The 23,585-nt window shown below is 38.6% G+C and overlaps 1 protein-coding gene across 2 annotated transcripts in view; it reads left to right on the top strand.

The window, feature by feature from the left end:
• Positions 1–23,585, top strand: part of CDC16 (cell division cycle 16) — a 36,307-nt gene that overhangs the window by 1,240 nt on the left and 11,482 nt on the right. Inside the window, exons 2-15 of one of the 2 annotated variants that reach the window (XM_041731210.1) lie at positions 1,029–1,083; positions 1,186–1,283; positions 2,085–2,123; positions 2,481–2,621; positions 4,297–4,456; positions 5,419–5,510; positions 5,896–6,029; positions 6,883–6,962; positions 8,308–8,357; positions 9,245–9,318; positions 11,536–11,661; positions 18,798–18,950; positions 20,490–20,553; positions 22,919–22,980. In XM_041731210.1, the coding sequence (XP_041587144.1) occupies positions 1,029–1,083; positions 1,186–1,283; positions 2,085–2,123; positions 2,481–2,621; positions 4,297–4,456; positions 5,419–5,510; positions 5,896–6,029; positions 6,883–6,962; positions 8,308–8,357; positions 9,245–9,318; positions 11,536–11,661; positions 18,798–18,950; positions 20,490–20,553; positions 22,919–22,980 (1,328 nt within the window). The remainder of the gene's footprint in view (positions 1–1,028; positions 1,084–1,185; positions 1,284–2,084; positions 2,124–2,480; positions 2,622–4,296; positions 4,457–5,418; positions 5,511–5,895; positions 6,030–6,882; positions 6,963–8,307; positions 8,358–9,244; positions 9,319–11,535; positions 11,662–18,797; positions 18,951–20,489; positions 20,554–22,918; positions 22,981–23,585) is intronic. The other variant, XM_041731211.1, reaches the window with a different exon arrangement.

The following is a 23,585-nucleotide window of genomic DNA, read 5'->3' as shown; positions in this document are numbered from 1 at the left end:
AGCACTGCAGCCCCAGCCCCCCAGCCCCGCAGGCCTCAGCCCCGCAGCCCCAGCCCCCCAGCCCGCAGGCCCCAGCCCCGCAGGCCCCAGCCCCGCAGGCCCGCAGCCCCCCAGGCCCCACAGCACTGCAGCCCCAGCACCCCAGCCTCGCACCCCGCACTCCCCAGCACCCCAGCATCCTCCCCTCGCCTGGTGGATGAGGGACCGTCAGCCTCGTGTCTGCCGTGTACTGCAGCTGGCCTCCCTGCTGGGCACAGAGTAGCTGCTCAGTAACACGGTGCTCACTGCAAGGTGTAGGGTGGCCTTTGAATTCAGCTAGTTAATGAAAATTTTCGAGAAGTTTAGTTGTGATTCTTATTTGGCAGGACTTAAGTGAATAAAAATACAAATAAGTGTGTTTGGTGGGGTCAGTATTTTTAAAAACTCATGTTAACAATATCTGCATTCCCTGCACTGCCCTTGAATGAAGACAGCAGTGCTTAAGAAGTGACTCCAGCACTCAGGTTTTGTCAAGTTTATACCCTCCGAATAAGTTGGAAACCAAGAAGGGGAGGGAAAAGCATATTTGATATGAAATGTTCGGAGTGAATCTGAGATGCTGCCAGATGCGGAGTTGAAACCATTCTGGAAGCATTCCTCTTCCCAGATTGACTGGCTACACAGTACCTAGTTGGCATTCAGGAACTGAGAACCGTTGCTAACGAGATACTGCAAAATAATTGTTTAAATTTTCTAGTGTTTTAGGTACCTACTGATCTATTTTTCCAATGTATTAAACTTCTACAAAGAAAAGAAATCCTACCTTCTTGAGCTGTAATTATCAAAGATCTTACAGTAATGTTCTTATTGCACCACTGAACCAAAACTCACCTAGCTGCATGTAAAATGGAGATATGATTGGTAGACCCCTGGCACATGTAAACCAGTTTTGTATTAAGATGTCAATTTATTGCATAGCAGTCTAATATTAGATATCTGTTGAAAACTATTAAAATAACAGCAGTTACTTTTTTTTTTTTTTAATATAGCAACAGTATCAAAGTGCTCTATTTTGGGCAGATAAAGTAGCTTCACTTTCTCATGGTAAGTGACAACTTTAAATTTTTTTTCCTGATTTCTGTATTTTTAAAAGGCTTTATAGTTTTCCTTGTACCTCTGACCAATTAAGTGATTTTTTTCTTCCAGAGGAACCCCAGGACATTTATTGGTTGGCTCAGTGTCTTTACCTAACAGCACAGTATCATAGAGCAGCTCATGCACTTCGGTCACGAAAACTGGACAAAGTAAGTGTGTGAACTTTAAAGCTTCCCAAAGCTTTTCAAAATTGTCAATAGATTCAATGTCAAAATTATTTTAAAGGATTCAGTTTTTCTGATTGAATGAGAAATTTTCTCATTCCTAATCTCCCTTTTGTCCCTCCAGCCGAGTCACTTAGTTTTTAAAATTCTGTTTTCTAAATAACCCTGAAATGATGGATATTCCTTTCCGTGTCATTACTCCTCGTACTTGTCAGGTCTTTTGTCTGTTTTGTCTTAGCCTCTTGTCTCTCTAGTAACATCTTTCCCACTTCTACTTTCCCTCTCTTTTTAACTATCCTTTAAACTATCACAAGGGTGATCTTCCCAAAACACAGAAACACAGTCCTGATTATAGCACTCACCATATCACTAAGTGATTTTCCATCATCTACAGGGTCAAATCAGATGCATTAATAGTCCTCTGTGATTTCTCTCCAGTCTGTGTTGAACCCGGTCATGCTGACTACTTGCAGTCCCTTAGACCTACCCACTTTTTTCTCCGTTTAATTGGCTAGTATTGCTCATGCCCTTCTTTCAGAGTTTATGTAGTTTATGTCTTCCTGCCAGAACCTCCTCGAGGGCAGATCCTTACTCCTTTTTGAATCCTAGGTGCTAGTGAGGAGTAGGTTCACCATGAGTATAGTATTAAAAAGACTGGATTTGGGTTTTCTGCAAAAGTAAAAGGACAAATTAGGAAGGTTGCTTTCTTCATTTTATGCTTATAGCTTTCTTTTAGAATGGGAGTATGTATTATCTTGATCTCTTTTTTAATAATTTCTTTCCTAGCTATATGAAGCATGTCGCTACCTTGCAGCTAGATGCCATGTAAGTGTGCCCTCAGTTTCAGTTTTCTTTGGTAAGAGTTTAATTATGTGAATGTTATGCATTCCTTACATATGTGTAAGGATTCTGGTGATCGGGCTTGGCAGATTAGTAAGATACTTCATGAGGAAATGTTCTTTTCTTTAGTATTATTTGCTATAAAATATCCTCAATTTACTAGAATCTGACATGCAAGAAGAAAATTGTTTTAGAATTTTAAAATTTAAATTCTACATTTTAAATTTAGGTAATGAGTTGGCATGATATATTATTAACTTTTGAAATATACACATAGTATTCATGTGTATATCTAGTGTTAGAAGTCATGGGTGATAAACAGTATTTCTGGTTTTTACACAGTATGCTGCAAAAGAGCATCAACAAGCTCTTGATATTCTTGATATGGAGGAGCCAATCAACAAAAGGTTGTTTGAGAAATGCTTAAAGGATGAAAGTGGCTTGAAAGACCCCTCTAGTGACTGGGAAATGTCACAGTCCTCGGTAAGTCACACTGTAGTAAGCATGCTTCAGTAACTTTGGTGAGAATTACCCACAGGACATGGCAAACAAAAACCACCTTCTTTTCTTTGAGTATCACCATGTTAAAACAGTTTGCTTTCCAACTTATTTGTCGCTGAAACACAAAAACATACTGAGGCATTTCTGAGTCCTTAGTTGGAAGCTGTAGTTATGTCCTCATATGCCTGAATCTGGAATAGGCTGACTTGGTATCTTTCTTCTCATACTTGATGCCTTAAGCTACTTGGGCAAGTGGACTACCCCTTCCCCTTCTTTCTTTTCTTTTCTTTTTTTTTTTTTTTTTTAAGATTTTATTTATTTATTCATGAGAGACACAGAGAGAGACAGAGACACAAGCAGGCTCCATGCAGGGAGCCCGATATGGGACTCGATCCTGGGTTTCCAGGATCAGGCCCTGGGCTGAAGGCAGCGCTAAACCGCTGAGCCACCTGGGCTGCCCTAACCCTTCCCCTTCTTACTGTGTTGCAATGGCCTACCCGCAGCCTGCAGAAAACCTTGATTACCTTAGTTTGCTTCCTTCCAGGGAGTGGTCAGGTGTTACTATTTATGTTATATTGTATATTTTAGTTTGTAGACTTCATATCTGCCTGCAAATTCCTTGTTGACAGAGGTTATATAATGTAGCCTAATCAATAACGTTCACAGTCAGATTACTAATCTGGACCTGTTATTCTTGTTTTCTTTCTTTTTTTTTTTTTTCTTTCTTTTTTTTAACAGCCTTCTTGAGATAATCTGTTTATGTGCTAAGAAGCACATTCATTTTTCTGTAAAGAAAGGTATTTTTGAGGGAGCTTGGTTATTATCATTATTATTTTTGGACTGCTTATCTGTTAATTTATCTAAGAAATGCATGGTTTGTAATGTGTTATTTATGAAATCACTTTTTTTTTTATGAAATCACTTTTTTAAAAAAATTTTAACAAGGGTACTGAATAGGTCTAAGATTTGCTTGTTATATCCTCTGACATTTTTAGGTTTGGATTTTCTGATGAATCTTCTTTGCCCTTTACCAGTTTTAGCTGCCTATCTTTGGATCATCTATAAGTCTAGTTACATATTTCTTGAGGGTCACAGTCTGGAATATGGGTTACCATACCCTCTTGTTAATGGTAGTGCAGTGGCGACTGTGCCTACACCTTAATGTGTGCTTACACCTTCTGGTTCTCACAAGACCTTGTAAATAACGTGAGGGAAGGAAACCTGTCTGGAGTCACTAGTAAGCATCAGAGCTGGGATTGGAACTCAGGTCCGCCCAGTACTACAAGCCCATGTAGGGCTTGTGCTGTGTTGCTACATTCAGTTTCTTTCACTGAGATCTGCCTATCAAACTGAGTTTGATTTAATATTTGTATGCTCTTTGCCATCTCAATCATTACCCTCTCTGAGACAGGATAGGAACAAAGTAGCAGTGACATGTACTCTAGTTATAAAGATTGTTGAAGTGAGGAGAGCTTAAGAAAGATAGATTAGTTTTACTTTGTTTTCCTGTTTTAATTTATACTGTCTAACAGTTGGGATGGAACAAATCCTTTTAAAGGTAAAGAAAAGTCTCAGCCTTCAGGTAATATATAATTCTTGATCAAAAATTAAGTTTAGAAGTATTGGTTTAGTATGTGACTCCTCATTTTTCCAACAGATAAAGAGTTCTATTTGTCTCCTACGGGGGAAGATCTATGATGCCCTGGATAACAGAGCCCTAGCTACTTATAGCTACAAAGAAGCTTTGAAACTCGATGCCTACTGTTTTGAAGCATTTGATCTTTTAACATCACATCACATGTTGACAGCCCAAGAAGGTTTGGAAACTCAAGTGTTTTCATGTTTAGCACAATTAATAGTGTTTGGATTTTTTTTTTCCTCTGAAGTCTGTAGAATCGAGCAGACAATGTTGCAGGTTTCAATAGACCTCTTAACTTCCTTAGCATCTTCAAATGTGAAGCACATTACAAAGGACAGTTTTTTACAGTGTCCCCTTGCTGTCAGAGTCTTTAGGGGTTTTGATGTATAAGACCATCTTTTTGAGAAGTGACTTAAGGTAGTGTCAGCCGAGTCCTCAGCTTCTGATTCAGAGGTGCCCAACCCGGCTGCACCTCAAAGCCCTGAAGAACTTTAAAAACATCAGTGTGCGGGTCCCGACTCCAAGCAAGTGGAATGGAATCTCTGTTCTTGGGGCCCTGGGTCAGATGTTTTAAAGTTCTCAGATGACCCTGAGGTACAGGTAGGGCTGAGAACCATAGACCTAGTATGTGAGCAGTAATACGAAGGGAACATAACGCAAGAAATGGAGAGAAGGTGGAGATGTTGTATTAATGGGACTCAAGCACATTTTAGCCTAGGGCAGTGGTTTTGCCCTCTAGGGACATTCTTGATTTTTACAAATTGAGAATGGTAGTGGGAGGTTTGCTACTGGCATCTAGCGGGTAGAGGTGAGATCCCGCTAACCATTCTGTGGTGCTTAGGACAGCCAACATGACAGAATTATTCACTCAGAGTGAGGCTGGGAAACCAGCCTGGTGGTCCTTCTATCTGGTGATGTGCAGCATCACTTAAAAGGCTTCATGGCTCAGCCCTCCAGGTAGTTCTCACCACCTGGGTCTGGAACCACTGTCTTAGTTTTCCTAGTACATTTTGATCTTGTTATTTTCTCTTATGAGTTTGATTTACTTAGACCAAGAACTATAGAAAAATATTTTTCATCGCTGATGTTTTTTTCCCCCATAAATATTGTGAGGATTTTTTTTTTTTTAACATTTTTAAGAAAAAGAACTTCTTGAGTCACTACCTCTTAGCAAGCTCTGTACTGAAGAACAGGAATTGCTACGCTTTCTGTTTGAGAACAAATTAAAAAAGGTAAGTGAAAACACTGTATTTGCTTTATGTAAATGTTTTACTAAATTTGGCCTCTATTCTTTTACTAGCTAAATTTTTAAAAGTTAATTTTTATTACTTTAGCACATTTGCAAGAATAGATTTAGATTGCTTAAATTAAATGATGATTCCTATAAAAGCTTCCAAAAACGTGTCTTTCTCCTATGGACACATTCCTACCCTGGAATTCCATGATAAAATTGAGAGGAGAGTTCAGCTAATTGAGAAGAGGACGAATGAGCAGGAAGTTAAGAGCTTTTGAATCTCACACTTGCCCTGTGCACAGCCTTGAGCCCTCGAGCCAGATTGAGGCTGCCATTTGATTTGTGTCACTCATTGAGTTCATGTCTACCTTTCTCTGTTGCAGTATAATAAACCTAGTGAAACTGTCCTCCCCGAGTCTGTAGATGGTTTGCAAGAGAATCTGGATGTGGTAGTGTCTTTAGCTGAAAGACATTATTATAACTGTGATTTTAAAATGTGCTACAAGCTTACTTCTGTGTAAGTATATCCACTCGTTTCTGTGTAGGAACATAAGAGTCCTGTCCCGTTTTACCTAAGGAGTGTGTGGGACTGCTTTCTGAGTAATCTTGAAATGGGTGATAATTTAAGTTGCTTTTACCTTTTATAGATTACTAGAGGGGTAATTGTTTCTTAAAAGAACAAATTACAGGTTTATGCATGCTTGTAGTTTTATTCCATTACTTTTAGGAATAGACATGTCCCTCATCTCAGTCTTCTATAATTTGCAAGTTTGAAAATACCGTACTGGCACATAGTCTTATAAAATCCATTCTTTGTTAAAGTAGGGACTAGTAAAATCCTCTAGATACTGGGTATTCAGTCAGTCTCACTAACTAGCCAAGCCATCCCCCCATGCCAGTTTTCCAGTGCACCTGATTCAGACTTGTCTCTTAGCTACATTATAAATGCTATTTTTACTATATGTACTATAGAAGTGAACACACATAGGCTATTTTGAACGAATCTTTAGGATTGCTTTAAATCCTTGATTTCACAAAAATTTTAAGTGACAAATACTTATCATCTGTTTAATATTTTGTATTGTTTTTAATCCTAAATAATTGGATTGTTCATTTTATGTTATAGTTTTAATGATTTAAAGTAAATATATGTGATAGTGTTTATTTTTATTCCTAACAAATAAACCAGAAATTTCTCTTTCACTTGTGAGATAATTAATCATTACCTTAACTGAATCAAGGTGAAGTAAGAAAGTAAAAAAGTATTGTACCCCACAGTATTTTACATAATGACTGTTTAGACATTGCTAATTTTAATGTTCTCTTACATACTGTTTCTGGCACAGTAAGTCTGTTGTTTTGACTTTCAGAGTAATGGAGAAAGATCCTTTCCATGCAAACTGTTTACCTGTACATATAGGTACTCTTGTGGAGCTGAATAAAGCAAATGGTAAAAAAACTTTTTTAAATGAAAATAATTGTTGGGGTGCCTGGGTGGCTCAGTTGAGCATCTGACTCTTGATCTCAGCTCAGGTCTTGATCTCAGGGTCTTGAGTTCAGGCCCTGTGTTTGGCATCACGCAGGGTGTGGAGCCTACTTAAAACAAATAAAATAGTAATTGTTAAGAAAAAAATTTCTGTAACTCTTGAAATTTTGTCTCAAATCCTGGATATTTGAGATTGCAGGTGACAACATAATGGAGTTCTCCAATAAAAGTAGTAGGGTGAAAAAGGCTTATTAGGGCACTTGGGTGACTCACTGGTTGAACATCTGCCTTTGGCTCAGGTCTGTCTCGGGCTCTCTGCAGGAAGCCTGCTTCTCCAACTCTGTTTCTCTGCCCCTCTCTCTGTGTCTCTCATGAATAGATAAATAAAATCTTAAAAAAAAAAAATAAGAAAGGCTTATCAGAGTGACTGAGGATCAATTCTATTATGCCAGCAGAACACTGTTTCTTTATCTGTGCCTCCTTTTCTCAAATGTAGTTTGTGGTTTAGGTTATATAAGCTTTATAGTGTTGGGGCCAGTTTTTCCTTTTTTTTTTTGTAAATCTCTAAGAAAATTGATAAGATAGCAGGCAGTAACTGTTTAGAAACTGGAGGGGGACAGACTTTTTTTTGCTTGTGCTTTCCATATTTTAACATTTCAGGAACTTAGTTATATTTGGATGATATTTGCCCTTAAGTCTTTTAAGCTGAATAGTGGACTCTGTCAGGATTTTAAAAAGCCAGACACTCCCATTCCAGACCCCTGCTGCTCAAACCGTGGTTTGTGAGCCAGCAGCATGACATTTCTCGGAGGTTTGTTATGGACGCAGTCACTGGCTATCTTAGTCTAATGCGTCCAAGTCTGCATGTGGGAAACATCAATGGCATGTTATGACTTACACATTCCTCAAGAAGAAATCATTGTGCTGATTTGATAAACTTGAAAGTTTGGTTACTCAGATTGATTGTTGATGATATGGATGCTCCATAAGGCCATAGGGTTAGAGACCTCAGTTTTTAAGATAGGTCAAAAGCTGTGAAACTACTTTTTAAGTACCATGACGTGTTCTCTCATGTGCCACTCCAGAAGCACTCGGCACCCACTTACTGGGTAAGGAATCGGGGGAGTGAATGAAAAATCTGTAACAGCTGCCTTGTGCAGTTGGTATATCTCCTTACGTAGAAAGAAGGAAAAGTATAAAATTTTTGCTGTGAGAACAAAATCTGTGTGATTGTGAAGAGTTGTAACTGGAGGAAAGTCGTATCTTAAAATTCATTGGATCTAATTTTTTTTCTTTTTCTCTAATGTAGAACTTTTCTATCTTTCTCATAAATTGGTGGATCTATATCCTAGTAATCCTGTAAGTAAGTGTAAAACTTTTTTTATTATGGTATTTTTTGTGTAATAGCTTATATTTAAGTTCAAGCAAATAATGTTTTATTTCAGGGTGTTGGAGGAGAACCTCCTAGTGCTATGATAATTAGAAGCAGCATTAGCTTTTTCAGTCCATGAGCTTTTTTATTTTTCTAAGTATCTTCAAACAAGAGTTTAAGACAAAAATCCTTTTTTCTGGTTATAGAAATTATATACACTTATTTAAAAATACTTGACATACAGAAAAAGAAAATATTGAAAGTGAAAGTCATACTCTCACCTCTTAATGAGTAATGCTAATGCTTTTTCACACTGCACATGTAAGATACCTTACTGAACAATGCAGTGATTGAAATCAGTCTCCACTGCTGTGGGTCACAACCACCCAGACATTGAAACTGGAATCAGGAACTAGGTCTTTAGAGACAGAAGTCAGGGATCAAGGCCTAAGGCTCTCATAAGAATCCATCGTTGGCCAGCATGAAAGTAATCTAGAAAGAGGCAAAACCAGTGCAAGAGAAGTCAGCTAATGAGGTTGATCCTGGTTAGTTCCTGCTTGGAGCCAGGGTCGAGCCAGGGAAGACATGACGCAGGCTGGCATTTGAACTCTGGGAGCCTCATCTTCTGTTGAACGCTACACAGACATCATTGAAGGCACTTTGAGGAAGAATCTGTTCTTTTTTTATCTAGGACTTTTTTTTCATCTAGGACTTTTAATAGCCTGTCTCAGAGAAGTTTCTAACTTGGACTAGAGTAGCTTGAGCTAGAACATGTATGTGATGGAACATCTAGTCCATGCTCTGGCCTAATCTGTTAGAGATTTCTATTTCCAACGTAAGCATCTTTGGTTACAGTAAATTTTGAACTTTGTAGGTATCTTGGTTTGCGGTGGGATGCTACTATCTCATGGTTGGTCATAAAAACGAGCATGCCAGAAGATATCTCAGGTACGGATCTGTTGTCTTCCTCCCCCTGTAATAAGCCCCTATAGGCTTCCTATAAAGTGATTTCTTGTTCATCCTTTTAATATAGTAATTAGTTAAGTAATTTAAAAGCAATATGAAAGAATGATTTGTTTAGCAGATTCAGTTCAGTTGTATCAATTATGTACCTTTTTATAGGATGTCATGAGGGGAGATTCAAGTCAGTGGTCGTTGATCTTGTTCTCAAGGAACTTACAATACATTTAAATTATTATTTATAAACTTGAAGAAATATGAAACAATAATGTAATTTGAAACTTGTTTTTCATTTACAAAGATAATAAATATTATAACCTTTTACTTTTAGGACTTCTTTTGTTAAAAGAAGTTGTGAAATTATATGAAACCCTGTGAGATTAGGATCACTAAATGTGACTATAAAACAGAATTCTTTTGGAATTCTATAATAAATATTATAACCTTTTACTTTTAGGACTTCTTTTGTTAAAAGAAGTTGTGAAATTATATGAAACCCTGTGAGATTAGGATCACTAAATGTGACTATAAAACAGAATTCTTGGGGGTGCCTGGGTTGCTCAGTGGTTGAGCATCTGCCTTTGGCTCAGGACGTGATCTCGGAGTTCCCGGGGGATTGAGTCCTGCATCAGTCTCCTGTATGGAGCCTGCTTCTCCTCCGTCTGCCTATGTCTCTGCCTCTCTCTGTGTCTCTCATGAATAAATAAAACCTTTAAAATAGAAAAAAAAAAAAAAAAGAACAGAATTCTTGCCATAGTGAACTGGTTTATATGAGGGTCTGTTGTGGTCTTACCTTCAGGAACTCCATGCAGCCAAGTGAAGCTAACCAGTATTAACCAATTATTATTAACCAGTATTATTCAATTATTCAAGTACAGAAAAATGGGAAAGTATGGACTTTGGACCCAGATTTGAATTCTAATGCAAGCCTTGCCACTTACTAGTTAATTTCTCTGACCCTGTTTTCTTTAAAATGGAAATGATACAATACTGTATCCCCGGCTTATTAGGAAAACTGGTAGGTGACACGTAAAGAAGGATCTTGCACAAGGAAGAAAATAGGGAGGAGTTCTCTGATCAGTTGAGTTTTGCATTTTAGAAGAACTTAATTGTGTTTTTCGTGGAGTAGGAAGGTATGCTTCTCTGATTTAGTGGTGGACTCTCCATGAAACAAGGAATATTTGAGTAATAGAAAATAAAATGCTGGGAAATGAGAAGCTTATCCTTTGTGTTTTCCATGTTTTGTGGTATGTGTCACCAGTATGTCTGCTGACTGAAGACTACTTATAACTGTTTGAGACCATGCAGTCCAGTCTGCAGAATCAGAGTGACTCTCTTACCACCATCCATGGGATGTCACTTAATGTTCCCAGGCTCAGTATCCTTATCTTTAAAATATAAATAATTGTGGGGATCCCTGGGTGGCTCAGCGATTTAGCGCCTGCCTTTGGCCCAGGGCGTGATCCTGGAGTCCTGGGATCGAGTCCCACATCGGGCTCCCAACATGGAGCCTGCTTCTCCCTCCTCTTGTGTCTCTGCCTCTCTCTTTCTCTCTCTCTCTTTCTCTCTCTATGTCTATCATAAATAAATAAATCTTAAAAAATAAAATAAAATAAAATATAAATAATTGCAAGTTATTAGGAGTAGGTGATGCATATAAGGCACCTAACATGGTGCCTCATTAAATGGTTGCTGCTACCACCATTAGTGAAACAAAGCTCCTAGATTAAGTAATATTTCGGTACTAGATGCCGTTGGGTTCAACTATTTTAGCTAAAAAATAGTGGATCTCGGGCAGCCCCGGTGGCCCAGCAGTTTGGCGCCGCCTTCGGCCCAGAGTGTGATCCTGGAGACCCGGGGTCGAGTCCCACGTTGGGCTCCCTGCATGAAGCCTGCTTCTTTCCCTCTCCCTCTGCCTGTGTTGTCTCTGCCTCTCTCTCTCTCTGTCTGCAATGAATAAATAAATAAAATATTAAGAATAAATAAATAAATAAAATAAAAAATAGCGGATCTCTTAAAATTTCTTAAAATTTTGCTTGTACTATTAAGCACTTTTATTTCAAATGAATTAACACAGTTGTTATGTGTTTAGTATGTTGAGAGCTCATTTATTTATTTAATTCTAATATCTTCGAAGCCATCAGCTTATATAAGATTAACAATTTAAGAATGAATATATTACTAGAATGGCATCTCTCGTTTCAGCAAAGCAACAACACTTGAGAAGACTTACGGGCCTGCGTGGGTAGCATATGGACACTCATTTGCAGTTGAGAGTGAGCACGACCAAGCCATGGCTGCTTACTTTACAGCAGCACAGCTGATGAAAGGGTATGACAGAGCAGGTGGTAAAATCCATGAAGGATTGCTTTTGCTCACAAAATAAGAATTCCACTATTACTGCCACTCCCATTTAGTTACTGAATCAAATTATCTTACTTGTGTCTTGTTAGTAGCTTATGATTTAAAATAACTATTGGAAGTTGAGGGAAAGAGAGGCTGCTGTAGTGATTTTGCCTAGCAGTTCACCTTAACCAATACAGAAGGGAAATAGGAAATAAAGCTGAGGGAAGAGGTGAGGATACAAGCTCCTTCTCACATGCTCATGCAAGAATGAAAATATTCATGAGCAAATTGTTAATTTATAGTCTATTTAAGTCCAAAAGGTATTTGCTCTGGGCTTAGTGGACTATATTTGCCAGTGTTCCAGATTTCTATTGATATATCAATATTAAGTATATTGATATTCCGTGATGTAAGTGTGCCCTAAGAGTATCTTACTTTGGGGAGTGGAGTATTGCTGTTACTCCTATCAACTCTCTTTGGACTCCCCTCACCCGAGGCCTACCATATTCTTTTGTGTGGACTGCCTCCATCTCTGGAGAGGCAGTAGGAGTACAGCAGTTCAGAGGGCTGGTCTAGAGTCACCACCTGGTGATCTTGGCAAACTATGTACCCTCCTGAAAATAGGTGTAATCACAGTACTTATTCCTGGGAGTCATTGAGACAATAACAAAGACTTTGAACAACACCTGATGTGCAGAACACACTCAGTAAAAGTTAGCTGCCTTCATTTGTTTGCTTGTATTATTCAGGAAGGGGATCATCTATTCATTTGCACTAAATGTCCTTTTGTTAGGTTTAACCCTTTTCAGGCTATCAGACTTATTTTGGCACCCAGTTCTGCATCTAATATTCATGATCCCCAGATTTTTTTCAATTCTGTTAGATTTGATGTATATGACTTTTATATCTAACTTGTCATCCCTGCACATATTGTAAAGGAAATAGCTCCCTAGTTGTGGTAGTCTCTTTAGCTTGCCTTAACAAAGTGCCAAAGACTGGGTAACTTAAAGAATGAATACTGGGATCCCTGGGTGGCGCAGCGGTTTGGCGCCTGCCTTTGGCCCAGGGCGTGATCCTGGAGACCCGGGATCGAATCCCACATCGGGCTCCCGGTGCATGGAGCCTGCTTCTCCCTCCGCCTGTGTCTCTGCCTCTCTCTCTCTCTCTGTGACTATCATTAAATAAATAAAAAATTAAAAAAAAAAAAAAAAAAAAAGAATGAATGAATACTTATTTTCTCACAGCTCCAGAGACTGGGAAACGCTGGTCAGGGTGCTGTCCTGTTTGGTCCTCGTGAAGGCTCTTCCTGACTTGCAAATAGCCACTTTCTCAGTGTCCTCATGCGGCGGGACAGAGCTTTGGCATTTTTTCTTTCTTTCTTTCTTTCTTTTTTTTTTTGGCATTTTTTCTTTCACAGGGGCACCAGCCCTATTGTGTTAGGTCCCCATCCTTACGACATCATTTAACCTTTATTATTTCCTCACAGGCCTTCTCCAAATGTAGTCACATTGGGGTAGGAATTTGGTCAGGGTGGGGGATGTATAAATTGAGTCCTAATACCAGTGTACTAGAAACAGTCTTCCAGAGGTACCTGGGTGGTTCAGTCCGTTAAGCATCTGCCTTCCATTTAGGTCATGATCTCCGGGTCCTGGGATCAAGTCCCATGTCAGGCTCCCTGCCCAGCGGGGAGTCTGCTTCTCCCTTGGCCTGCCCCTCCCCTCCAATCAATCTATATCTATATATCTATATCTATATCTATATATCTATATATCTATATCTATCTATATCTAATCTATATCTATCTTAAAAAAATAATCCTCCAGGTTAAAATTGTTCAGCCCCTTATCGATTTAACTACATGGTCCTCAATACTTAGCCCAAGATTCTCCAGTTTATCCACCAAGACGTGGGACTTTTTCCAGTGCTTTGCTAAAGCTTGGCTCCCATATCTATGTAGACAGGCCTAACGAATGACAGATCTAATCTGTCAATCTGATAAATTGGCAGGAAAAAAAAAATCTCCATAATTTGCCATGGGTTGTTTCTTAGGAGCACAGGCTAGAGTATGCTTTCTTTTTTTCCTGGATGCTCACAAACCCACAAGAGTTAGTTGTTAGTTCCTACCTAAAAATCAAAACCAGTGATACTTTACCAGTTTAACAAACTTTATCCAAGTAAATTTTCAAATAAGCTCATCAAGATAAGCATTATTCTTTTTAGTTCTTCCTCATCAGAAAAACTTTGCATTCTCTTAACTTGCCCTGTGTTCAGATAAATGTTTGAAATTGTGTAAATATTTCAAGTTTCCTGTATGATTCCTTCTTTGAGCCACTGGTTATGTAGAGTATGTTTAATTTCCACATATTTGTGAATTTCCCAAATTTCCTACTCAGGATTTTTCATTTAATTTCATTGTGGTTGGAGAACATACTGCATGTATTTCAATCCTTTCAAAGTTCTTGAGGCTTGTTTCATGATCTAACATGGTCTACCTAGAATGTTCTAGGTGCACTTGAGAATTCTGCTTTTTTCCAGTACAGTATTATCACTGTAATCCCTTGGGTCTGATTGTGTTTCCTTTTTTTATCCTCCATCCATTATTCTACCAGTTATGACAGATGGAGTATTGAAGCCTCCCAACTATTACTGTTAAACTGCCTCTTTCCCCCTCCAATTCTGGCAGTTTTTGCTACATGTATTTTGGATCTCTATTGTTCAATTCTCGATGGATTGAGCCTTTTATTATGGAAGGTCATCCTTCATTGTCTCTGGTAACAGATTTTGTCTTTAAGTCTATTTTGTCCAATATTAGTATAATCACCTCAGTTCTCTTTGTTACTGTTTGCTTGGTCGGTCATTTCCCATCCTTTTACTTTTAACTTGTTTGTGTCTTTGAATCTGAAGTATGTCTCATAGATAAAATGTAGTTGGATTATGGTTTTATTATCCATCCTGTGAATGTCTTGCCTTTTGATGGAATTTTATTCATTTATGTATTATAAAATTACTGATAAGTTTAGAATTTATGTTTGCCATTTTGCTCTGTTTATGTCTTATGTCTCGTTTGTTCTTTCTTGGTACTGCCTTTTGTTTAGATATTTTGTAACATACATTTTAATTCCTTGGTTTTTCCTTATAGTATGTTTTTTGAGCTCTTTTTTGTGGTTTTCTTGAAGATTATAGTTAACATCTTAAACTAGTCTAATTTGGATTAATACCAAAAATGGGACTTTCCAACACCAACAACCAGTTTTCTGATTCTCTGGACATGAGCTAAGTCCTATAAGTCAATTCAGTTCTTTTTTATTTTTTATTTAAAAATTTTATTTAAATTCAATTAACATATAATTATTATTAATTTCAGAGATAGAAGTCAGTGATTCATCCATCTTAAATAACACCCTGTTCTCATTGTATCATGTGCCCTCCTTAATGTCCATCACCCAGTGACCTCATCCCCCCCACACTTCTCCTTCCAGCAACCCTCACTTTGTTTCCTATGGTTAAGAATCTTTATGGTTTGTCTCCGTCTCTGATTTTTTCTTTTTTCTTTTTCCATCTCTTCCCCTATGATCCTCTGTTTGTTTCTTAAATTCCATATATGAGATCATATAATTGTCTTTCTCTAATTGACTTATTTCACTCAGCATAATATCCTCTAACTCCATCCATATTGTTACAAGTGGCCAGATTTCATCCTTTCTGATGGCTGAGTAATATTCCGTTGTATATACAGACCATCTTCTTTATCCATTCATCTGTCGATGGACATCTGGGCTCCTCCCACAGTTTGGCTATTAGGGAGATTGTTGCTCTTAACACTGGGATGCAGATGCCCCTTTGGATTACTACTTTTGTATCTTTAGGGTAAATACCCAGTAGTGAATTGCTGGGTTGTAGGGTAGCTCTATTGTCAACTTCTTGAGGAACCTCCACAGTGTTGTCCAGAGTGGCTGGTTCCTACCAACAGTGCATGAGGGTTCCCCTTTCTCTGTATCCTCACCAACCTCTGTCGTTTCCTGACTTGTTCATTTTAGCCATTCTGACAGGTATCTAATGGTGGTTTTAGTTTGTATTTCTCTGTAGCCGACTGTTGGCTCAGTTTAGTTCTGACATTAGCTGGACTTAGTGTAGACCTCACAGGTTAAGTGCTTGGCCCCACAGGACTGCCCCTCCCCACTTCAGATCCCAGTGATAAGTCTCAGGCCACTTTTACTTCTGACTGTCTATGAATCAGAGGTTCCCGTTACCCTCTCCTGAGATTTGATGATTTGCTAGAATGACCTACCAAACTCAGGAAGGCATTTTACTTACATTTTCTGGCTTATTATAAAGGATACACTCAGGAATAGCCAGATGGAAGAGACACACAGGACAAGGTATGTGTGGAGGTGCGCATGGCTTCTACTCCTCTTCAGGCATGCCACCCTTTCAGCACTGCTTTGTGCTCACCAATCCAGAAACTCTAGGGCTCACGGTTTGAAAGTTTTTATGGAGTTCAATCTCCAACCCTTCCCTTCCTGGAAGGTCAGTGGGTGGGAACAAAGGTTGCAACCCTCTCATCACATAGTCCTTCTGGTGACCAGCCCCATCTCCAGGCTATTGCAGGGTCCTACCCTAAATCACCTGAATTAGCATTAACAGAAACGATCAAAAGCGGTCATGAATCACAAAAGAGACTCCACTCCCACCACTCAGGAAATTGTGAGGGTTTTAGGTGCTCTGTATGAAGAACACAGGAAGACCAAATATATTTCTCATTTTACCACAGCAGCTTAATTCCAGTAGTACATAAAAACTTCACCCCTATGCATCTCTGTTTCCTCCTCCCTCCTTTGTGCTATTGTCTTATGCATTACATTTACACATTGTAAATCCCTTAACACGTATCTAATTGTTATGTTATCTATTAAATCAGACAAAAATACATTTGTATTGTCTTATGTCGGGGCACCTGGGTGACTCAGCAATTGGGTGTCTGCCTGCGGCTGGGTGTGATCCTGGGGTCCCAGGATCGAGTTCCCACATTGGGCTTCCTGCAGGGAGCCTGCTTCTCCCTCTGCCTGTGTCTCCTCCTTTGTCTCTGTCTCTCATGAATAAATAAATAAAATATTTTTAAAAATGCATTTATATTGTCTTATGTTTACCTATGTGGTTATTTTTAGTAAGCTGTTTTTTTTTTCTTTTTAATGTGAGATTTGAGTTACTGTCTAGTGTCCTTTTCATTTCAGCCCGAGGGATTGATTCCCTTCAGTGTTTCTTATAAGGTAAATCTGCAACAGGATTTCTCAGCTTTTTGTTGCCCTGAGAAATTTTTGATTTCACCTTCATTTTCAGGAATGGTTTTGTTGGATATAAAATCTTGGTTGGCACTCTTTCTTTCAGCGCCTTGAATGTCATCCATCTGCCTTCCTGGTCTCCAGGTATTGGATTAGAAGTCAGGTGTGAATCTTAATAGGAATCTCTTGTGTGTTATTGGTTGCAGTTTCTTTTCTTTCTTTCTTTCTTTTTTTTTTTTTAAGATTTTATTTATTCATGAGAGAAACAGAGAGAGAGGCAGAGACACAGGCAGAGGGAGAAGCAGGCTCCATGCAGGAAGCCCAACGTGGGAGTCGATCCCAGGTCTCCAGGATCAGGCCCTGGGCCGAAGGCAGCGCTAAACTGCTGGGCCACCCAGGGATCCCCTGGTTGCAGTTTCTTATTGCTTTAAAGGTTGAGGGGTGCTTTATCAGTAGTCTGACTATGGTGTGTCCAGGTGTGGATCTCTGAGTATTCTATTTGGAGTTTTTTTTTTTTTTTTTTTTTTTTTGTGAGCTCAGATACTATTTGATTTATATTCTTCCTGCCCCTTCTGTCTCCCTTTGCCTTCTGGGGCTCTCATCATGCAAACTCTGGTGTGTGTGGTGGCATCCCATAGGTGTCTAAAGCTCTGTTCATTTTTGTTCACTCTTTTATCTTTCTGTTCCTTAGACTGGGTAATATCAGTTGACCTGTCATCAGGTTCACTGATTCTTCAGCCTGTTCAAGCTGCTGGCAAACCCTTCTAGTGAATTTTTATTATTTTACTTTTCAACTCAGAATTTTCTATTTATTTCTATTTTCATATTTAAAATAGCTTATTTAAAGTGTGTAGAACATCCAACATCTGCCCTTTGTCACAGACAATTTCTATTGACTGATTCCCTCCTTCACCCCTAGCCCCTAGATTGCTAATTGTTCCTTGTGTCTTTGCACACTTCAGCGGTTTTTCTAGAATAAACACCCCTCAGATCATTGGTGCCTTTGGTTAACTTCCAAGTTTTAAAAAGTTTTCTTTTGATAATTTAGCAGTGTTGTTGCTTTTTATTGAGTAGTTTGGCCATTTCAGATGGATTTTCTCTAGCTAAATGACCCCTTCTGTAAGTGATTGAGTCTTTATCTGAGTCATGATTTTTGATTAAAACCAAAGCACATACTAACCAGTTGGTTACTATTTATAGACATTCTTAGATCTGTCTTCAAAGAAATACTATTATGTTTGTTTTGATGTAATTACTGGTCTGACAAGAGATGAAGATTCAGTTAAGAAGTGGTTAGTACTTTTTGCCTAGAACTCTCAGAGGATGTGAAAATGGGGTATATACGATATACTTCTGAACTGTGATAGGAATTGAGATGATAGGAATCCACACAAGGGAGGATCTAACCTAACATTTAGGTTAGAAAGTCAGAAGCATTTCACAAAGGGAAGTGGAACTTGAATACGTCACGGTGTTGAATCAAAAGAAGAGAGGAGAGAGATTGTCCAAGCTAAGGGTGTGACATTAGCATCCTGGAAGAAAACAGGAAGTACACATCTGCCCTTCTGCTTCAGACAGTTCCAGTTTTGTTTTGTTTTGTTTTTACTGTAGAATGATGAAAAATAAAGACAAGTAGGTTGCTGATAGATTCTAGAAGTGGCAGCTGATCAGTCTAAAAATTATTAGACTTTGATTAAATATCAGTAAATGAAGTGTTAGAAAAAAAAGGAAGTACCTTGTTTTTGGCTGTGTAATCTTGCAGACAGGATTTAAAGTTGGTAAATTTCTGCTGAATTACCAAGTTTTAGGTGTTGAATATGTGAAATTTTCCAATATTTTTAGGTGTCATTTGCCAATGCTGTACATCGGATTAGAATATGGATTGACCAATAACTCAAAATTGGCTGAAAGATTCTTTGGCCAAGCACTAAGCATTGCCCCAGAAGACCCATTTGTGATGCACGAGGTTGGTGTGGTTGCATTTCAGAATGGAGAGTAAGTACGGAAAGGCCGGCAGCCCTTCCATTTTCCTTCTATAAATGAAGTTAAATCTTAGTCTCTAGAGGTTTTACTCTCCTCAGTGATCTTTCATTAGATTTTTGTTTTTAAATATACCATTTTAGGAGAAGGAGGTGGGCAGTTAAAAAAAAAAAGAAAATACAAAAGTGTTATCTTAGATTTCTTTAAAAATACTAAACAGGATTTGGTTTCCATGGACATGCACTGCCACAAGCTTATAGTTCCAGGAGCAGGAAAGTTGTTGCTGAAGGTGAAGGGTGGCCCTAGGGTTGCTTGGAGGCGTGGCAGACCCCTTTGTCATCTTGTTGATTTGGGAGCTGGAGTCTTACTTTGGAGAAGGATTTCCCACAATTGTAACACAAAAATGCTCGTTTCGTTGCTAGGTAATCCAGAAATTAATCAGAATGGCTCAGTCTCAGAGTTTCCTGGTCATCTGAGGCAGTCCTGCATCCTTGGATATTTATAGAATAAGTAATTCAGCGTTACATTCTAAAGAGAAAAATATTTGAGTGCTTCGCACTAAATTATACATAAATTTAAAAACAATAAATCAGTACTACTGTAATGTTTTTTTATGGCACATGTGTGTATTCTAAAAATTGGATTAGCTGGTATATTTAAGAGCAAGTTTGAAGCTGTTTTAAAATAATGTACAGGGCAGCCCGGGTGGCTCAGCGGTTTAGCACCGCCTTTGGCCCAGGGCGTGATCGTGGAGTCCCACATCATGCTCCCTGCATGGAGCCTGCTTCTCCCTCTGCCTGTGTCTCTGCCTTTCTCTCTCTCTTTCTTTGTCTCCCATGAATAAAATAAATCTTAAAAAAAAAAAAATACAGTAATGATTTAATATGTAGTCCATTGATTTGTAAGCCAGAGTCAGCTCTCCTAGCACTTACACATTTGTAGACAGATGTATGTTCCTAGCTGAGGTCAGAGATGACATTCTGCCTTCCTATTTCTGCACCCATACTGTAAATGAGCATTTTTTGTGCAGTCTATTATTTTGTGCTAAATTTTCCACATTTGTATGCTTTCTGTTGATGATGTTACTATTATAAATGATCCCCAAGCCTGGTGTTGACGTGCTGTTTGTGACCCTAATCATAGGAAGGCTGTGATGAGCCTGTAGAGAAAGTACCTGTGCCAGATGCGCTTCTTGGCTGGCCATGTTCAGTGTTAGCATGTGGAAAGCAGGTTATATGTTGGACAGGTGACTACAGGTTTGTAGGTACCTGACCCTATATTTCTGCCAGAAGCCATAGTTCAGTATTTGCTAGAACACTGTTTACAGTGACTTTATGGGATATAATTACCAGGAATCATGAGAATTAACTCTCTTAAAATCTTGATCTCTTACAATATTAATGCCATAAAACTATCTGACCTTTAAATTTGAATTTTAATAAACTGTTTATAGAAATTTACTTCATTTTCCTTTCATTTTTTAACCTCATTTTTTCTTACAATGTTTATACTTGCTAATTTGGAATAATCTGTAAACTTTCCCTTCTATTTTAGATGGAAAACGGCAGAAAAATGGTTTCTTGATGCTTTGGAAAAAATTAAAGCAATTGGAAATGAGGTATTCTATGTAATACCTGTAACTCAAGTATGTTTGCTGTTGAATGAGAACGTTAATATGGACAACCTGTTTTGCCTGGAAGACAATGGGCTAAAATTTATACTGGCAATTGGCTTGTTAATATTTGGATTTCAGGCACTTATTTTGCTACATGGTATAAAATGAGTGTGTTTCTAATTGAAAGGGTAGGTGTGGGCTCTTTGCTTTGTTAGAGGCTGTAGTTTTGATTTATGGGAGTAATCAAAATGTATCTGTTGGTTATTTGATATAGGGAATATGTGGTAGTGAACACTGGTAGACACCGTACCATCTAACATAAGATGTCCTTCTCTGGACCTGAGGAGCCTCCTCTTTGATTAATGAGTAAATATATAGACCATGTATCACTTTGTTCAGACCTATCATGGCTTTTCCTTACCTTGTACTTAATACATATTTAGACCTCTCAGTGTTTGAAATATTTAACTAGGTCTTCCCATATGAGAGATGTATGCTCATAAATTAACTTTCCAGCTAGTTTGGAGGTATATACATGGGTATTGTTTTAAAATAATAATGATGTTAGATATTATCAATTTCTGTAGGTAAAGGATTTGCATATTGGTACTCTTCTGATTCTTGATTCTTTTTATTTTCATCTATTTTATTTTATTCTGATTGACACTTCCCATTTTCACTCTGTTCCTTTTCTTACTTATAGATCACATCTTCCTTGGCTGTCAGTTCCTTTTTACTGACACAGACACAGCTCTCTCTGGACCTGTGCCAGTTGACCGTCCACTTGCCCCTTTAAACACAGCTTTATCTATTTTGGTCTTTTATTTGTCCTGTGAATTTAAAACACCCTGTTTCTGTGTGTTGGTATGTGTATGCATGTAAAACAGGTTCTTGAACAGCTCAGTCTTGGGCAGCCTGGATAATGTCTTTTGTTAATATGGGATTGTCACATATCACCTTGCCAATTTTTAGAGTTGGATACCTTAAAACCTTGCTACTTTAACTAGACCAACTGCATCAGCTTCACCTGGGAGTTGGTTAGAAGTGCACAATCCCAGTTCCACTGAATCACAGTCTGCAGTTTTAGCAGGATCCTGAGATGATATGCACAAAAGTTCAAGCCCCACTGTCACAAACCATACTTAGAGTTGGAACTGTGTTTTTTGATGATCTGAGGACACTGGATTCTTAAGAGAAATTTACAGTAATGGCTTTAAGTACAAATGCACAATACTATTAAACTGATAAAATGCCTATTAGAAAGTTACTTGAAAAAAGAGGGAGATATTGTTTGTCCTCAATTATTAACTGTAGCAAATGTCAAAATAGCCACAGGGAAGCAATGGTTTGTAAGGATCAGAAAGAGTTTGTTTTTTGTTCCCATGGGCTGTACCTCCTAGAGTCAGGCTAGGGAGCTGGAGCGTGTGCCTGGAGTCCAAGCTATTTCTGGTTAGCTTGGACTGACTGAGGTGTGTTGATTGTGTCCTAAGCTCTGAGTGATATGTTGGGAGGCAATAGGAAACTAGTGAGATAATTCCTGCCTTTAGTCCTGTTGGGGATTACAGATAAGTAAATTGCAATAATTATACAGTGCACAAAAAGGGCTGTGATTGAGCAAATAAAAGTGCCTACACAGAGGAGCCAGTAACCCAGACTTGAGGATGGACCAAGAAGGCCCCTTGGATATGGCATCTTAAACCTCCTAAAACAGGAGCAGACATCAGCCAGGCACAAGTGAAGAGAAAAGGTCATAGAAGGGATAGAGAATGGCATGTACTGAGTTGGAGTGAAGCCAGTACAGCTTGGAGTTTAAGTTCATAGAGAATATCGAGGAATGGAGCAGAAGGTTAAGTGTGGATCATTAAGGGCCTGGTATCTTATCCTGAGGTGGTGGAGCGCAGATAAGACTTGTCACATGGGGGTTGGCATCACACTGAGGTGTCCTAGGGGTTAAGGATGATGTGGGCGCCAGGCATAAGAAAGCAGGCACTCAGAAGGGCTGGAGGTTGGGGAACAGGGATGGTAGGACAAGGGATAAAAGGTTAGTGGGTGACACACTGGATTTGCAGTGTTTGTGAGCTTTGTAAGTAGGAGTATTTAGTGGGCAGCTGGAAAGCTCTGGGCTAGAAATACAGAGGTTGAACTACTTTAGCATAGAGGGGCTCATTAACAAAGTGGTGTTAATAAAATAATAGCATCCTCCGGAAGTCTCTTTAAATAGCAAAGAAAGAGAATCCAAGAAATACTCTGATTTGTGCTGTGTAGGCTCCGGGAGAGAGGGCAGCCTGCACAGGTGTGGGTGATGATTAGGTGGGTCTGGCTGAAAAATGCATCTGTGAGTCATGGCTTTGATGATGCTTTGTTTTAGGTAACAGTGGACAAATGGGAGCCTTTGTTGAACAACTTGGGGCATGTCTGCAGGAAGCTTAAGTAAGTAAAGTAGAACATTTTCATTCTTTTTTACTGAGTTTATTTAATTTTGGGCAGGCTTGTCCATATCTTTTTTGTTTGTTTTTAGGATTTAAAATTTTTAAGTAATCTCTACACCCAATGTGGGACTTGAGCTATGACCCCAGGATCAGGAGTTACATGGTACACTGAGCCAGCCAGCCACCCTTTAACTTATTTTTATTTTGAGATCTTCCAACTGTGTACTTTGCTGCTCAGATATAGCAAGCATCAAAATAATTATCTCTAGTGGCTTTTGTTATTTCTTTATTTTTATATTCTGGTGGTACATTTATCCTAGAAATTTGAAGAATTATAATAACTTTTCTTTTATTAAAAAATCGGTGTTCAAAGTTAATTTGGAAGAATTAAGATAGTAGGGTTTAGTTAAAACCATATGCATATTCTAACTTTTTTTCTCTAGATACCAGTTTTATGGTATGATAAGCAGCAGCATTTGAAAAATAACTCTTTGGTTAAATAAGTTTGAGGAACTCTAGGCTACTCAAAATAGAATAGGCTTTTCTGTTTCAATATATCTTGGAGTCTTTACTATTTATTAGGAGCTGCAGCATTTCCCAAACTTT

This window comes from Vulpes lagopus, chromosome 16 (assembly GCF_018345385.1).
Source record: "Vulpes lagopus strain Blue_001 chromosome 16, ASM1834538v1, whole genome shotgun sequence".
NCBI classification, from domain to species: Eukaryota; Metazoa; Chordata; class Mammalia; order Carnivora; family Canidae; genus Vulpes; species Vulpes lagopus.
This window is presented reverse-complemented; position numbering and strand designations above follow the sequence as displayed.